Here is a 17,886-nt window from a genome sequence, read left to right on the forward strand (position 1 = left end):
CAGTCATTGACCTTGCCGTAGGCTCTAGAGGGGACAGGCAGAAAGTGAATATATGCATTGTTAGATATACGGTAGGAGTGTCATGTGTATTAGAGTTTAAGGTTAGCCTCATTACATCATCTGTCTCACAATGTATCCGGACTTTCTGCGTAATTGTACATAATGTGAATAAATAATGATGGAATTACTTTAATTTTTAAATGGAGGTGTAAAGGCATCATAAGTATGAGGGGATGGGGCACAATATAAAGGTGTTCGAGCTCTTCCAGTAAAAGAAATGTCAGCTTTTAAGTAATATAATTCAGAGATAGTGTCATCACAGTCACAGTCAACATCTAGCAACGGGCGGCGCCATTACTGCTTTTTCTGGGCAGGCAATGGGTAAAGAGCATCTCTGTACTCAGTTTCAAAGGGGGTGTTGGTCAGCTGCAGCCTCCAGGGGTTCATAAGCTCTCACAGACATTTCTCTATACAAATACACACCCAGAAGAGCGAGAGTAGTAACACCAATCAGAGCGCAAAATTCACATTATGGAGCCCAGATGTGGGAGTTGCATTTGCAGAAGAGTACAGAATTTTGGGGTACCAAAAGACAAAGCCTGCAAACTTATACCGGACAGTCATCAGCGAGTTAGGATTTTAACCAGACCATACAGGGTAAGAGAGGGAGCAAAGTGACTGTAAACCAAGATTCGATCCAAAATACCTATGTGCGAGCGCCATTGGAAACCTACATAAAAAAAAAATACATTCACACTAAGGTGCATCTCATTCAATAACATTTGACGGACACAGTCTGTCAGTGCAGATCTTAGGGGAGGATTTTGTACCATTTCCAAGACTCCCAGCCCTGTTGCTGCATAAAGTTCACTAAAGATGATCTCATTTGAAGTTGAGCGAACATATAGGTTGTGCTCCCCACACATACCGTACTCTTATTAGGGTGGGGAACAAAATAGAGGCCCATACCTGCTTCTTTTTTTTCTTCTTTTATCTTGCACCCATCCTGAATTCAATGCAAGTAAAGAGGCTAAGATCAAGAAAGAGAATTTGGTGGCTGCTCGCAAGATCTCTCAAATGTCACCCTTGCCCAGGGCAACCAGACCCAGTCCTGCATTATCCTTGGTATTTTTGACTCTTTTTCTCAACAGCTACGCTTTCCTTACCATGAGAGACTTCACTGACAAATTTGTTAGTGTCTTGTCGCAAGAATGCCTTAACAACTTCAACAGATTACATGGTTTTCCCAATTGGGGGCCACCCCATTAATCAAATAGTGTATGAAAACTACTGGTTTTTAAGTTGCTTAACTTAAATTTCTAAAAAATAATTTGATTTGAGAGCTCAGCCTTGAAACAATTCAAGTATATTGCCTGCTCAGTAGTGTCCAAATTCCATCTTGACCTCCGTTTGAGATACGCTTTTCTTAATTTTCCCTCAGGAAGGCATATGATCTAGCATGATTTTACACACTTTCCTATCAAGTCCTGCTTATGATGGACCATGCCCATTAAGGCTATGAGAAACTTCTCTCCGCGGACAGGTCAGTAAGAGCATCCTTTTTTACTGCCACTTTCCCTGAAACAGAAGTGTAGCCAAAAATGGGTCAGGTGGGACACTGTCACTCCATGGCTTGCAGGTCACCTCTAGCTGTGTAGCGTGCCCTGTACACTGTCTTCACTAGTACAGTACAGCACAGTTGCACTTTACAAACGTTGGCTAGCACCTGTGAAATCCACAACGTCCATCAAGAGCCCCAATGCTTCACAGGGAGCAGATAATTGACTGGATTCTCTGAAAGTCTCCTGCAGCTCAATGCTGCTGCGCCTTAGCTGCCCATCAGATCCCCATGCGGGCATTCTGTTTCTGCTCTAGCGGACCCAATTGCATAGTCTGTGTGGCACTGCCCAGCCATACAACATGTTTTGGATGTGGATAAGTGGAACAAAGGAGGCAAAAGGCAAAATTTGAATAATGCGAAACATTTCCAAGGCAATGGAGAATGAGAACGGAGCACTGCAGGGGTAGAGAACAGATGCTGTATGCATAGTGGTAAATCAATTTATAGTGTCAACAATGGACTCATTCTTTTTGATGCACTTAAAAATTATAAAAACACTATTCACGCCCTTGAAACAAAATATGAAAGTGGCCACTCACTTCCATGGAAGAGGCATCAAATAGTCATAAGCACACAGACAAAAACATGTACAATGGCACATCAATTTCATCACACCACCAATTGTTTTTCTGCCACTTTCCACTACTTCCTAGCTTGCATCTAAGCTGAAAAGCATGAAGACATAACAGAAACACAATGTCATACTACTGAAGACAGTAACAGAAGGTCGTTGATGCAGTAGTACATCCTTAGTTGTTTGCTACACTACATGAGTAGTGGTCTTTTGATCAGCAGCACTTGCAGCCAATGTAATGAAAACCTAATAACCTGGAGAAGAACTCAACATTGTTACTTCATATATTAAAGTAGACCAATTTAAAACTTGGCCAAAAACATTTGTGTCTGCTGAGCAAGTTGACATGTTGGTTTGATAAATGTCACACATCATAGGACGTCACCTCTAGTTGTTGATCCTGCCAGTAGCATACACTTATCTCAAAGATTAAGCTATGCATGTGTAAGGACACATAAGCAGTACAGTGAAACTGCAAATGGCTCACTGCATCAGTTACGGTTCCCTTGATCACTCCCTCCACCACTTGGACAACTGTGGTAATTCTACAGCTAATACATGCCGTCTTCCCAGGACGTGCCCAGTTATCAGACCAAGACCTATCAAGGCTCGGCCAGTTACTACTGAGGAGCAAAATATTATGAGAAGCTTGCATTAAACGCAGCAATGCTGCACACAACAGGATGATTTATTTTTTGATGCTCAGCTTATTTGAAAATCTGATATCACAGCTATGGAAAGGAGGCAATGAATTACATTCCAGAGTATTTTTTTTAATCTGAAACTATTGGTCACATGCCATACTTCTCTTGAAACGGGATATGGGATATAGGTTATCCAGATTTCAACCATAGTACCAGCAACAATTGGACATTATTTGATTTAAAGGTTTTTTCAAGTCCATAAACCTTTCTCTCTCAAAAATTATACTTGAGTATGTGAAAATTAATTAATTTAATGAGTCACTGTCAATGTAAGCTTACACACTAGAGCACAATGAACACAGGAAAAAACCCTGTATCAAATTGTTTTCCAAAATACATACCCGTTGTTGAGAAAATTCCACCAATAATACCACACAGTCTCACTAAGAACTGCCAAAATGGCATATGAGACTCTGTCACAGTCACCATTAGTGAACTAATGTCATATTTCATGAAAATGCCTGACACGCCATGGCTGCCTGATGCATGATCAATCACACGTTCCTGAAAAGAGACAAAATATTTCAAATGAACAACAAATACAAAGAAACCTGCAACATTATAATTTTTCATGTCGAAATTACTAACACAATAAGCTAAACAAGGCAAAGTAAATATTTTTTTTATAAATCTGTAAGAACATCTCCCAAAATTTCTCCTCTGTTCGTTGAGGTGGTAAACCAGCTCATTGTAGCCACCAAATATGGTGCTCCTAATGATCCTTGCCCTCCTAAAACCCTGCATCTGGTCCCAAGGACATTAGCCACATCTTCCCATACTCTTAAATACAACCTGGAAAAAGGTATCAATCATACCTTTAATAAATAAACCCTCATTGAACCCCTTGGAATTTAGTAGTTTTCAACCTATTTCACTACTTCAGTTTCCTGCTAAAGTAGCTCAGAAAGCTAGGACTATAGAATAGGCATCCTTTCTTGCTACTAACCAATTGATCGATTAATCTCAACCTGGTTATAGAGATAGTTACAGCAGAGAATCTGCTTTGAATGCAGCTAGAGAGGACATCAGCGAGGTAATTGACAATGGTTGTGAAGTTCCCCTCAGTCTTTTAGATTTGTCGGCAGCCTTCAACACCGTCAATCAAAAAGTACTTTTGGCCTGCCTGGAGCGTATTGGAATCAGTGACTCTGCCCTACGTTGGGGTCTTTTCTAGCAGGCGAGAGCAATCAGTCACTCTTGGCAATTTCATCTCTAAGCCGTTCTCGCTTCCATTTGGGGTCCGTATTAAGCCCTACATTGTTTAACCACATCGCTGCTGTGGTTATTTTTCCCCTGTGCTGGAAATTGCCATTTTGCTGGTGTCATGACGAGCTCAGCTCGTCATCAGCACAGCTCAACTGTGCCTCATGACGAGCTGAGCTCGTCATGAGCATGGAAGCGGTTAACATCTATTTTACTCCCCCCTGACAAAGCTAATCCGTTCTTTTGGGTTCTGTATAATAGTGTCCTATGCTGTTGACACTCAGATATTGGTCCCCATTTCCACTGACTAGCTTGAGGTAGCCACATGCTTCTGTAATTGTATGCAGGAGGTGGGAAAATGGATAAACAAAAACAGTCTTAAACTCAACTGTGGGAAAACGGAGGGTCTTTTATTTGCACACAATACTTAATTCAGGTCCCCATGTGGTGGCCTCAGGATCAGGCAACTTGACCAGTCCGGTTATGAAAGTAAAAAACCTTGGCGTCTATTTTGACGACAAGCTCACCTTTGCAGACCACACTGGTCAAGTCACTTCGACAAGTTTGTATCTTTTGAAAACCCTAAGGAAATGTTTTCACTTTATCCCTTTAGAACTTAGGAAAACGGTAGCTGTCACCCTTCTACTATCTATAATCGATTAATGTAATGTCTTATAAGAAAAATGCTACTTACCCGGAATGCATCTGTTCTTGGTATATAGAGCTGTACAGTCATATGCTGTGCATAGATCACCATCTAGTGTTGGGTCGGATGTTTGCACTTTGTTTTTCTTCGAAGAATCTTTCCAGTCACGAGGTCGATGATGACTCCTTTCAGTGATAGTGCGCATAGACATCAACTCCATTGATAGATTGTTTTCCCACAGAGGGTGATAATGGAGTAGTAAAGTAGAAGTTATTTACCTTCTGTAACAATGTATCTGGTAGAGACGATTCTAGCCGCAGATTCCTTCACATAGAATTATCCCCAGGCGTGAGACTGGACCCGGAAAACTTTTTGCCACAGCATCCCTGCGGGCCGGCACCACGTGGCTCCTACCAGATGTCCTCCGCATCTGTGATGTCAGCGAGGACACATAATTCCCACCCTGGCGCGCTCACGTCAGTTTTCTCTGGAGAATGTTTCCGCACATCAACGCAGAGCCATCACCAGCACAAACTGTGAGAATACTGGAACAGTGTGCGAAAAAACCTCACTAAACAGAAGGAAAAGAAACAATGGTGAGGAACAGAACCATCCAGAATAGAGCCTGGCACTGAGGCACCAAGATCTGGAATGAAAGAACAGGGCACTGCTACTGGAAAGCCATCCTGCAAACAAATACAACAGCCTCCCCAGGGCAGAAGCATATGAAAATACACATCAGACCATGAAGGCTGTAGCCACTGCCTGAAACATAAGGTGACACCCAGGTCAGAACGTAGTGCAATGACCAGTCAACCTCAGACAACACCAGTAGGGAGAAAGTCTCCCGAACACCGAAGTCGAGACCAGCCAAGGCACCTTGACCCCAAGGACTGCCATAGGCAGGAGTGCCATCAACAAAGGAAAGAAGAAGGAGAAAAAAAGCACGAGCAAAACCCCACACTGGAGACCAGAGTGTAGGGACGCAGAAGTGCCTACAACGTCCAAATTGGAACAACAACAAGGCGAGCATCCCCCGAAGGAGGGGGGTAAGAAAGACACTGCAAAAGCAACCACCCAGAGGCAGGCGAGTGCAGAAGACCCAGAGGGCCCTCGTAGAACGGGGTGGAAGGGGGGGCCGTGAAGGAATCTGCGGCTAGAATCGTCTCTATCTGATACATCGTTACCGAAGATAAGTAACTCGTACATCTGATAGAGACTACTAGCCGCAGATTCATTCACGTAGAATAGCTACCCTAGCCATACCCAAGGGGAAGGAGGGTCTTCGAGAGAACCTCCTTAGCCCAGGCGAATCGAGACCCCGACTGGGGGGAAAACAAATCGCTAGGACAGGCAAATAATCCAGTCCTCTCCAACAGGGGATAAGCCACAGGGACAGGGGAAAAACCCCAGTCCCCCCCGCCCCCGAAGCAGACTAGAACCGCAGCGACGCGCAGAACACCGCTCCACAGGCGGTGTGTCACCATGACAAGCGGTGGCCCCACCATCACCCAGCAGGAAAAGGAAGGGCCATAAGAAAAGAGACCACCATGGACCTCCACCGGAAGCCCCGGGTACAGGCAAGACGAGAAGAGACTAGTAGCCATTGTGCCAGGGACCTCCATCGGAAGCCCTAGGCACAGGCAATACCAAAAAAGGCCAACAGCCGATGCACCAGAGACCTCCAGGGGAGGCCCCCGGTACAGGTAAAACGAAGGAAGAAGAGGTCAGCAGCCAATGTACCAGGGACCTCCACAAGAAGTCCCAGGTGCAGGTATAACGAAAAGAGACCATTAGCCAAAGTACCAAGGACCTCCAAAAGAAGCCTCAGGGACAGGCAATAGGAAAAGAGAACAGCAGTCAATGTACCAGGGACCTCCACCGGAAGCCCCAGGTACAGACAACGCAAAAGGAGGCCAAAAGAGAAGAACAACCCAGAGACTGCAAGGAGAAGAGCCAAAACGAAGGCAAGAGCCCTCCACCGGGAACACACCCGGTAAAGAGGGCGACCGAACACATTACAACTGGGTGTCAACGGGCCATACTGAACTGCGCCTCAGTAGTAAGGCGGGTGAAAGAGAAAAGTATATTCTCATAAGCCCCCGAAGAAGCAGGGGCGCCCGGCCTCACTCCAAGGCCCTTTGCCGTGGATCAGAAGAACCGGCGGACGCCGCCGGGTGCTAACCAGCAACCAGCCGGGAAACAAGAGAACAAGTAGGACAAACAAAGTCGTCAACACAGGAAATAACCCTTCTGGACACCAGACAGAGGACCAGGCCAAGGCTTAAGAAGCAGTCAAAAAGATCGCTCTCTCCAACGGGGACTGATCCCCAACTAAAGGGGTAGGCCAACTTGGGCCCCGGAGTGCACAGTATCTCTCACGGAAAGTGTAACGTGCACCCCATACCAGATTCCAGGAGCAGTGGGATAACACCTCCTACTAAGACCCGGAGGATCAACAACCAACTACTAGGGAAGAGGAGGAGGGCCGCCCTACAAGAAGACGCTGGATGGCTGAGTCCGCAAGAAGTGATTTCAATGCCACCATTACAAAGGTTTCCATACAACCTGTTAAGTCTTGGCTTTTTCAGCGGGCTTACCCACAGACTTTTTGGCCTCCTGTTTTTGTTGGTTTTAGAACTCTTGGAACTTTACCACTGCTATTCAATGTTAAAGTGCATATGCTCTCTGTGTACATTGTGTTTATGGATTGGTGATTCCATGATTGGCATACTTGATTTACTGGTCTCTGTTAGACCTGGCTTTTCCAGCGGGGTTATCCTCAGACTTTTCTGCTTTTTGGCCTCTTGCTTTTGACCCCGTGTTAGTTTGTTTTATGACTCAGGGTAGTTTACCACTGCTGATCAGTGCTAAAGTACATATGCTCGCTGTATAATGTGACATCATGGATTAGTGTTTCCATAATTGGCTTATGTGATTTTCTACTAAGTTCCTAGTACCATGCACTGTGTGGGCTCAGGGCCTGTAAATCAAATGTTGCCAGTGAACCTGCAGCACTGATTATGCTACTTACATGAGCAGCCTGTAAATGTAACTCAGACCTGCCACTGCAGTGTCTGTGCCTCTGTTCCATAGGATAGAATGGGAGTTTATTTATAACATCTTACAAATATAACTTCCGATTGGAACATGATAGAAAGATGGAGTTTAGTATGCCTGAATTCGGAATGTAAAAATACATCTTTTAATGAGGATAATTTTTATATTGTGCGTTTGAAAATAACCCTTGTAGAAAGTGGGTATTTTCTTGCTTAGCCATCCTGTGTGCCCCTGCTCGGTTGTGGCTTGACTGTCTGGCTTTGGAGTGACAGGGGCTGGGGATGTGCATTCTTTCACACAGCTAATGGGGGGAGGGGGGGGGTTGATGTGTGTCCTACCTTCCCTGAATGAGTCAGGGCTGGTCTGAATAATAATAATAATAATAATAATAATAATATAAGGTTTGTAGAGCGCTCAGTAACGCCATCACGGCGTGTCCCCGCGCTGACACTGACCATGGATATGCAGACAAACTACCAGGAACTATGAAGTGTATAGATGAGTTTTAAGCATAGCCCCAAACCGAGTTTCACTGCTCTCCAGTCTCAGAGCAGGGGGAAGTTTGTTCCATTGTTGTGCTGCTTGGAGTGCAAAGGAGCGTCCACCCATTCTAGCCTTCCTAATCCTAGGGACTGTCAGCAGTCCGGCGCCCTCCGAACGGAGGGTCCTAGTTGGTTCATATCTGCTGACTAGATCCTTTAGATAAGTTGGTGACCTGTCCCAGACGATACGGTGACAGAAGAGGAGGCACTTATACAGCACACGCTTCTTCACAGGTAGCCAATGAAGTGCATCCAGCGCCATTTTCGAGTTGGCTCTCCTGGGTCTTCTTAGCACCAGTCTGGCGGCGGAGTTCTGTATGACTTGTAGGCGACCTATGCTGCCCTCGGTAGCCCCAAGGAATAAGATGTTGCCATAATCTAATCGCGAGGTCACCAGTGCCTGCGTTAGTGTCCTTCTGGCCGATAGCGGGAGGAGGTCTAAAGTTTTGTTTAGAGTCTTCAGTACTCCAAAACATTTGCCCACAAGACGCCTGATGTGGCCATCATATGAGAGAGCAGGGTTCATCCAGATTCCTAAGTTCTTAGCCTCCTGGCATGGTATGGGGGTGGGGCCCAGACATGCAGGCCACCACTCACCCGACCATTTTTCGCTTTTTCCCCCTACCACCAGCACCTCTGTTTTAGAGCCATTGAGTTTTAAACAATGGGCATCCATCCATTCTGCTAGTGCCTGCATACATGATTTAAAGTTGTTAGGGGTGTTGGAGGTGCTCTGCGATAGGGAGATAAGCAGCTGGGTGTCGTCAGCGTACGACACCAATTCCACCCCATAAGAATGTACAACTTTCGCTAGGGAGGCCATGTATAAGTTAAAAAGAGTGGGGCTCAGAGCTGAGCCCTGAGGCACTCCCTGGTCTAGTGACATCTCCACTGAGCGGCAAGTCCCTTGCTGTATCTGGAAACATCTTTCCGTCAGAAACGATTGCAGCCAGCGCAGCGCAGGACCAGCGACCCCGGCTTCATGCAGACACCGTAGCTGGATGGAATGTGCTACGGTGTCGAAAGCCGCACTTAGGTCGAGCATGATCAAGGCCATAGTATGCCCTGCATCTGCCCCTTCTCTTAAAGTCTCAGTAGCTCTTAGGAGGGCCGTCTCCGTGGAGTAGCCCCCCCTGAATCCTGATTGTGAGGGATGGAGTAAGTTCCATTTTTCCAGGTGCTCTGTGAGCTGAGCGTTAACCACCTTCTCAGCCACCTTCGCTACGTACGGCAATAAGGAAATAGGTCTGAGGTGTTCCAGTACCTCCAAGCTTACATTCGGTTTTTTCCTTATTGGCAGTACTATGGCCTTCTTCCACTCCATCGGGACCTGTTGATTGGAAAAGGAGGTTTGTAGGACGTGTCTGATGTGAGATTCCAGGGCTGTTAGGCCCTCTGAGAGTAGCCAGGCCGGGGCCGGATCATTGGGGGACCCAGACTTCACACTTCGACAGATCTTTATTAGTTTGTCAGCTGCGGGGACATTGAAATTTAGTAGTGAGGAGTCAGGGGCTGTCAGTGAGCTGTCTGCTGTAAAATCTATACCCTTTTCTGGTTGTTGAGAGAAGGAAGCGTAAATCTTCTTGACTTTACTGGAAAAAAAGTCAGCGATTTTATTGCATCCCTCCATGGAGGTCTTAGTAGGGGTATTAGAGCTAGAGACTAGGGATATTTCTTTATAAATTTTAAACAGTTCTCGCGAGGAGCACTCGGCATCCTCAATACGCGTCTGAAAGTATTTGGCTTTTGCTCTACGCACCGCGTACTGATGGCTCCGGTGAGCTGAGCTATAACTGTTTTTTGCTTGTTCACTCAGGTTCCTTCTCCAGGTCCTTTCAAGCTTTTTGCAGTTAGATTTTATTTGCTGTAGTTCTGTAGTGAACCATGGGGCAGTGCGTTGTCTACCCTCTCTAGTTTTACCCTTGCACATGGGAGCTAGCTCATCCAAGGTGGCAGTAATAAGTAGATTAAAATCCCTGTTCGCCTGTTCACTTTCCGTGGAACGTAGGGGTTGTGCTTTCTGGATGGCGTCTATAAAGTTTTCTTTGGAGTATTGTCTCCATTTGCGTTTCATAGTGTTTCCTTTCCCATTGTCAATGGTCTTAGTAGTCTGGTGAAAGCATTGAAATGGGACCAGGAAGTGGTCAGTCCACGGGAGCTGACAAGGGGTGAGTACTTTTATCATGTCCCAGCTCGCAAAGATAGGGTCCAAACAGTGACCCCTCTGATGTGTAGCTGCGACACTTAGCAGGTTGAGCTGTAATTCTTGTAAGATCAAACGAACATCCTCTGCCTCCTTCTGTACGGGATCCTCTAGGTGTAGGTTTAAGTCACCCAGCACCAAAACTTTATTGTGTTTAATTGCGGTCTGAGCAACCCCTTCTAGTAGGCTACTGCGGAAGTTGCCCAGGGACCCAGGAGGTCTATATATTAGGATGCCCGAGATATTCTCATATTGCGTCATTTTAATGCAAAATTCGCCTGCTTCGCTGTCATCAATTTTTACTTGCTTTAAGACACACTCGAACGGGTGTTTGATGATAATGGCAATACCGCCTCCCCTACCTTTTGTCCTATCAAGTCTGTGGAGGGTGTAGCCTGGTGGGATAGTGTCCACTATGTCTGGATCAGAGTGTTCTCCCAACCAGGTCTCCGTTAAGAACGTTATCTGCAGGTCCTCATCCAGTATGAGATCCCGTAGCTGAAGAGTGTGTTTGCTGATGGATCTGCAGTTTAGGAGACCCCCCTTAACAATAGTCGTTTCAGGGTTAAGGACAACTGGCGCTAAACAGCTACCTTTAAATGAACAATGAGGGCATGGACCAAGGTCCATTGGCTCCATTGTATGATGACAGAGGGTAGGTAAAACGGGGCAAAGGTCTCTCAGTTTCTTACTTGTGTAACACTGTCTGTGGCGCGCGAGAGATGTAGGGGTTTGGGCCCCTGGCCCCGGTCGGTCGCGGACGGGCGCAGACGGGCTTGCCTTAGGCGCGCAAACGGCGCTCCCGCTGCGCTCGTCCGCTGCGCTTCCTCTGGCAACACATGATATAGGCAATTTAGGGGGTGTGGCCTGTAAGGTGGGAGTGGCCAGAATTCTCGCCAGAATGGCGTCAGGGAATCGTTGCAGCCGGGCTGAATTCAGAGTAGTGGGAGGAGTTTACACTAGCACTGGAATAGTTCTGGCCTGCATTTAGAGTGGTGGGAGGGGATTTCCCTTGCATCTGAATAGGCCCGGTCTGACTTGGACAATGCGGTCTCCACCTCCTGCTGGGAAGCTGGGCCAGAGAGGATCAAACTGGTTTGGACTAAGCACAGACACTCTATGCCTTAGAGAACAAAGGAACTTGGAGTATAAATATTAGGCCCAGACCCCAGAACTTTAAAACTTGCTGGAATCACGGGAACCTGCCAAGAAGAGCAGGAGGAGTACTGCCCCTTGGCTGTGTTGTTGCTTTGTTGGGTTGGCCTGCAGTTGAAGCTTCTGCATTGAAAGGACTGGACTTATTTTACTTGTGCTGAGTATCTCCAAGGGCTTGAAGTAGAGCTTGCCTCCTGTTCTGAAGTCTCAGGGACTGCAAATACTTCACCAACCTTGGGGTACCTTTTCAGGAACCACTGTTTCAGTTGTCACAGAGAAGGGAAAAGCAATCAACTCAGTCACTGGCTCCGCGTCCTGAAGGCACCGCCGCATCTCGCACCGCAACTCTTGTCTCACTGACAACGACAAGCCTGCCACCGAGCCGCTGCTTGCACAGTGACCTGTGGGCACCACACTCCGCACCCCCTTGCTTTACTTCGCCACCCTGGTCTCACTGACGCAGTTGCTGCCTGCTGACTTAGACACCTGTGAGTACATTGTGGCTGGGGGCACCACTCGTAAGTTCCACGACGCACTGCCTCGTCCCACACAGCAGCCTGGGCTGATCGACGCCAGCTCCCGCTAACCGCATGGAGCACTGCCTCGCCCCGTAAGCCTTGGTGCAAGCTTTTTCAATTAAATAATGTGTGTAATAGGTGTGACTGCAGCAGGGTAGACAGCCATTATACATTGAGTTTGATCCTACAGTACATTTGTTATGACATGGGCACGGTAGATTAAACCCCTTCGGACGATCCAGTAAAAAGATGTGACTCTATTACGTCCGTTACCAATAAAACCAGATCCGGTGCTTGTTATTAGTATATGTACCATAATTCTGGAAACAAAGTAAGCTTCAAATAAAAACCTCCTATCCTTTCATTGTTCACTTCTTGTGTAAAACATATAAACAAACAGAATTGCACTGCTTGTATACCCCCATGACCTAACAACACTAAATGGCCCTTTTCCAACAAATCTTTGCTGCACCCTGAGAAACAGAACAACAGTTCCACTTCAGAACATTGCTACAAGTCGACAAAATGAGTAAAGCAAAAGGCAACTCAGTCTACGAAAGAAGACAGATGCACAATAACAACCCCTTCAGAATCGGCTAATGAAAAAGAAAACAAAAACAAGGCTGCCATATGTAGATGTTTAGTATGTGCAATTTAAAGAGCAGAGACGGCCCTGCTGAAAGCAATACAGACAATATAGCAAGAGCTTAAAAGCCAATAAAGGCAGATGCAAAATAGCTTTTATGGCTTCTACTCATTCCCCCTGTTCTCTATCACCTGCAAAAGGATAATTGTTTTCTACATATGTCAACATGCAAATCTGGGCCTATTGTAAAGTGTTTTTATTTTACAAAGCTATTATGGTAATCTGATCCCCCACCGAGAGTTGTAAACCTAATCCTCTGGTGGGTTTTGGTAATATCACACAACAACCGAGACAACGCGTGGGTGGTATAACAAAAGGCATCCCGGCCTGCGTGTCTAACTTTCTTCAGGAACAGAAAAATGAATTGACTCGGATTTCAAGTATCTAACAGGTATCATCTCATACTCCGAACTGACATACTTAATGAAAAGGGAGTAGGAAAGGGGTGGGCGGTGGCCTGCAGGCACGATCAAAGCGGCTTAGGCTGCCCGACAAGAGAAGGAGTTAAAAGGAGAGGAAAGAGCCCGCAATAACACACTGAGGCTCTTCAACAGAATAAAAACTGAGCACGGTACGTGTCATTTCACACGATTTAGAAAGTATGCACAGCAATAGATCAGGCCCTCGTGTGGTGCATGAACACAAAGACAGCATGCAAATGCACACAAACATGCACACACATTAACAAACACTCTCTCTCTCTCCCTAGGGGAACTGAACTTATGTTACCACACAAAATTAAAATCAAATGCGGCACTTTTTATTGGTTTCTACAGAAAATTGACATCTGGAAAAATTCAATCAGTTCATACACACATTTTAATTTCTCAATTTGTTTCAAACAATGGTTTACTTTTGCTATTTTGTGTGCTTGCAGTTTACCAAATCATGTTAGTATTTTTTTTAAAGATACATTTATTTTCATTTGCATGTACTTCATAGTCTGCTTTGCTGTTGTCATCAGAGCTGCAAAGGCAATCGTTTGTCACTAAAAGGCAACAATGATAGGTTTGCTAAGTGAGGTCCTGGGCATGGGACTTTAATGTCTGAGAAATAAGAGAAACTCGTGAATGGTTCCCACCAGTGCAGTAAGGGTAGTTTTTGACAGGCCACCCAGTTTCACAGGAAAGAGTACAAAGAAATGAGTTACTCACCTGTAACTCCAGTTTTCCACTATTGGGATTTTTCACAAATTCACATGTAGTAATCATTCCCAATTGTCAGGCTGGGAATCCTCGGTAACTTCAAAAAGAGGTGCATAGAGTTAAAATGACCGTAGGCTTCAACAAAATTTGTTTAGTACAACCACCTCTCTTTACACAACAAAACTTCGGACAATGAGATGGAAGTGCTGAGCTCACCTACTCCTCCTAGAGGCCACCTTAGCTCAGATTTCATTGCACAAGTGGGAGGAGTACATATGATGGGAGGGAGCCTCTGAAAGGGAGAAAGGAGGGTCGCATGTGAATATATGCAAGATACCAACGCTGGAGATCTGGAGTTACAGGTCAGAAACGAATTTGCTCTCCTGCACTGGATCTTTCATACATTCAAAAGCCTAAATCGGAGTAGCAGGCAGGACACAGCATTTCTATAAAAAGAGAAGCAGGTTCAGCTTTACAGAAACAGGCTACAAGAACTGCCTGCCCCAATGCTGAATCATCTGCAGCATTCAGATCCAGGCAGTAGCGTGAGGTGAAAGTGTGCCTACTTTTTCCATATATAAGTGAATAGAAACAGGAGTAAACCAGTTATCCCAGTTGAGACCGGGCGAATATAGTAACAATAGAACAATGTCTCAACAGGTATGTCATACAATGGGACAGAGTATCGTGCATATCAATCACCAAGCACAAAGGGTACACGAGAGACCAAGGAAGAGTGGAAGGGTTGTTATTTGCATATAGGAGCACAACGGACAACTAAATTGCAGTAACAATAACAACCAAATGTGCACTGGAAGTGTTTACAGTGAATAAACGGCGCAGTGACAAGTTAGTAAGGAAGCAACTTGAGGTGGCGGTAACAAAATAGCAGACAAACGAGTATTTACAATCTTAAAACATGATTTAATTATTAGCAAAATGACCCATAGGAAGCCGCGAATAGCGTTGTCGAGTCAACGGGGTTTCGACCTCTGTTAGCTTGAGGTCATCATCAGGACGATGGTTACACGATTGGGAGTGTGCTCAATAGGATTAGGAGGGAAGGGAAGTAAAGTCAGATGGAGTAAAACCCAGACAAGGAGAAGGGGGTGGGGAGGGGGAAGGGGGAAGGGAAGGAAAGGAAAGGGGGAGACAAGAAGGGGGGTTAAGGGGGTGGAAAAGGAGCGGGGAGAAGGGGGTGGAAAAAGGAGTGGAGGGCGGGGGGGTTGTAGGAAATAAGGACAGGTATGGGGAAGGGAGGTTACCTGGAGGCACTCAAGAGGACGATGAGGTGTGTGCAAGGGATGAATTCTACTTGCGTAGGTCTCGCAGGGGTGTGTGTCCACTGTGGGTGGCAGCATTTAAAGGGCTGCAGACGGTCTAAGGAGTAGCGGAAGAACAGGAATGGCAATGAATGCTAGGGATGAGGTGGGTGCCAGGGGAGCAGCAGAGACAACTGGCACCGCAAGCGCCTGATGCTTACCGCTAAATAAGGTTCAAGGTCCACGTCAGTGTTAGGTGGTGCTGGCTCAGTATGTCTAGTCCTAGACAAGTCGGGGGTACTAGACCGGATGCTGGTCTCAGTGATGGGGTTGGAAGGAATGGTCATGGAAGAGGGTGTTGGAATGTCCAAGGGTATAGGTGTAGATTTTAACCATATTATTGCTGGGGCCCCCATTGGTAGAATTTGTGCCGAATTGGTCTCTCGCCTGCGTATTGATACTGGTAGTTCTGTTTTTTGCGGCCACGTCGGCGGTCTGTTCCTAAAAAAAACAGCGGGTAGGAGAGGTGGTGGGTGAGGGAGCCTTTGTGGTCCTGAGCTTGTACTCTCACCACTGTCTGAGTCCTCAATGGATGTGTTAGAGGAGTCTGAAAAAGTTATGAGCTGATTATTGCGATAGCGTCCCCAGTACTAGTTTCTAGGTGGCTAGTAAGGTGTATTGTAGAATGTGTCAAGAAAGTATGGGTAAGTCTGGTCCCTGTTGTAGTTCTTAATGTCCTTCTGAATTTTGTTTATTTTTTGTTCGGTTCAAAAGTATTAAAGGAAGAGATAGTGTTGTTTACTCTGTTGAGGAGCCCTTTGGCATCAGTGATGGTAGTGTCAGCTAAGATACGTTTTTCTAATTCATTATCTCCTCTAGCTCTTTCTTACTGTGCTCTACGGTTGCGTGACGACCCTTCATTTGGTTCCTTGCTCACATTTTTGGTGCCCTTCGGGTGTGCCTTCACCTCCACGGCTCGTCCTCCCGGGGCACTGCTACCACTCTGAAGCCCTGACGCTCTAGTCTTCCATATCCACACACGCGCGCGTCACTCCCCAAGTGACCAGATTGGCTTCCCTGTTTCCGGGTTGCCGTCGTACACGCTCCCAGATGCTTTACTCGTCCCCGAGACCCCTTCACCCGGACTTACGCCGGCTCTCCCCCGAGGTCCGGCCCGAATTCACGCTGCACCCATAATTTAATTTCAAGGTAAAAGACGCATGGCTATCGCGGCTCTTACAATTAACATAGTTCAACCCCGTCCAAGAATTGGTGTCGGCTTACACATTTACTTTACTTTCAGAGCACCACCGGCAACCCGCCACGCCATCCCCTTGACGTGGACCTTGAACCTTATTTAGCGGTAAGCATAAGACACTTGCGCTTCCAGTTGTCTCCTCTGTGCCCCTGGCACCAACCTCATCCCTAGCATTCATTGCCATTCTGTTCTTACTCTACTCCTTAGACCGTCCGCAGCCCTTTAATTGCTGCCACCCGCAGTGGACACACCCCCGCAAGGCCTACGCAAGTGGCATTCATCCCTTGCACACACCTCTTCGTCCTCTTGAGTGCCTCCATACCGGTCCTTATTCCCTACAACCCCCCACCCTCTGCTCCTTTTTCCACCCCTTTCTCCCCACCCCATCCCCTCCGCCCCCACTCCTTTTCCACCCCCCTTCTTTCCTTCCTCCTCCCCCTCGCCCGCCCCACCCCCTTCTCCTTGTCTGGGTTTTACTCCATCTTACTTTACTTCCCTTCCCTCCTGATCCTTAAGAGCACACTCCCAACCGTGTAACCATCGCCCTGATGATGACCTCAAGCTAACAGGGGTTAAAACGCAGTCGACTTGACAACGCTATGCGTAGCTTCCTATGAGTCATTTTGCTACTAATGAAATCCTGTTTTAAGATTGTATATACTCTTATTTGATCCACTATTTTGCTACTGCCGCCTCACGTTGTTTCCTTTATCACTTGTGTCACTGCGCCATTTATTCACTGTAAACACTTCCAGTGCATATTTGGTTGTTATGGTTACTGCCATTTAGTTGTCCGTTGTGCTCCTATATGCAAATAACCATTGTACTCTTCCTTGGTCTCTCGTGTACCCTTTGTGCTTGGTGATTGATATACACGATACTCTGTCCCCTTGTATGACATACCGTTTGAGACATTGTTCTATTGTTACTTTTTCCATATGGCCACTCCCTAAATATCTTGTACGTGCTCTGCAGCATTAAGTGCAGACATTGTCCCCATGCTTCTTTTGGGATGCGGCCTCACTCTTCCTATGAGTGGGCACTTCGCCTTGCTGGGACTGAAGGTCATACAGCCATTCAGCCAACGTGCTATGCCCTATTTGGATAGTGAGAGATTTCTCCAGGAAGGCCATAAGACACAAACAGCCTGCCTGATATACATAAATCTTTTGTTTAGTCAATATAAAATCGAATGCACCTGCAGACAATCAGAGTGCAAGGATTTTTCTGCTGACGATGTTGGATTAGGGGAAGAGGAAAAAAGATAACATGTTCATTCAAATTAAGTTAGTAGGGACTTTAGGCATAAACTTATTTAGTAAAATGATGGTCTTTGGTACATCACAGAA

General features: G+C 46.2%; 1 protein-coding gene across 2 annotated transcripts in view; it reads right to left on the minus strand.

Annotated features, from left to right (window-relative positions):
- Window positions 1–17,886, minus strand: part of LOC147659505 (endoplasmic reticulum-Golgi intermediate compartment protein 2-like) — a 234,829-nt gene that overhangs the window by 101,225 nt on the left and 115,718 nt on the right. For both annotated transcript variants that reach the window (XM_086951692.1, XM_086951691.1), the window contains one exon: window positions 3,241–3,403. In XM_086951692.1, coding sequence (XP_086807818.1) covers window positions 3,241–3,403 — 163 coding nt within the window. The remainder of the gene's footprint in view (window positions 1–3,240; window positions 3,404–17,886) is intronic.

The sequence above is a fragment of the Lissotriton vulgaris genome, unplaced genomic scaffold (genome assembly GCF_964263255.1).
Source record: "Lissotriton vulgaris unplaced genomic scaffold, aLisVul1.2 SCAFFOLD_703, whole genome shotgun sequence".
In the NCBI taxonomy this organism is placed as follows: Eukaryota; Metazoa; Chordata; class Amphibia; order Caudata; family Salamandridae; genus Lissotriton; species Lissotriton vulgaris.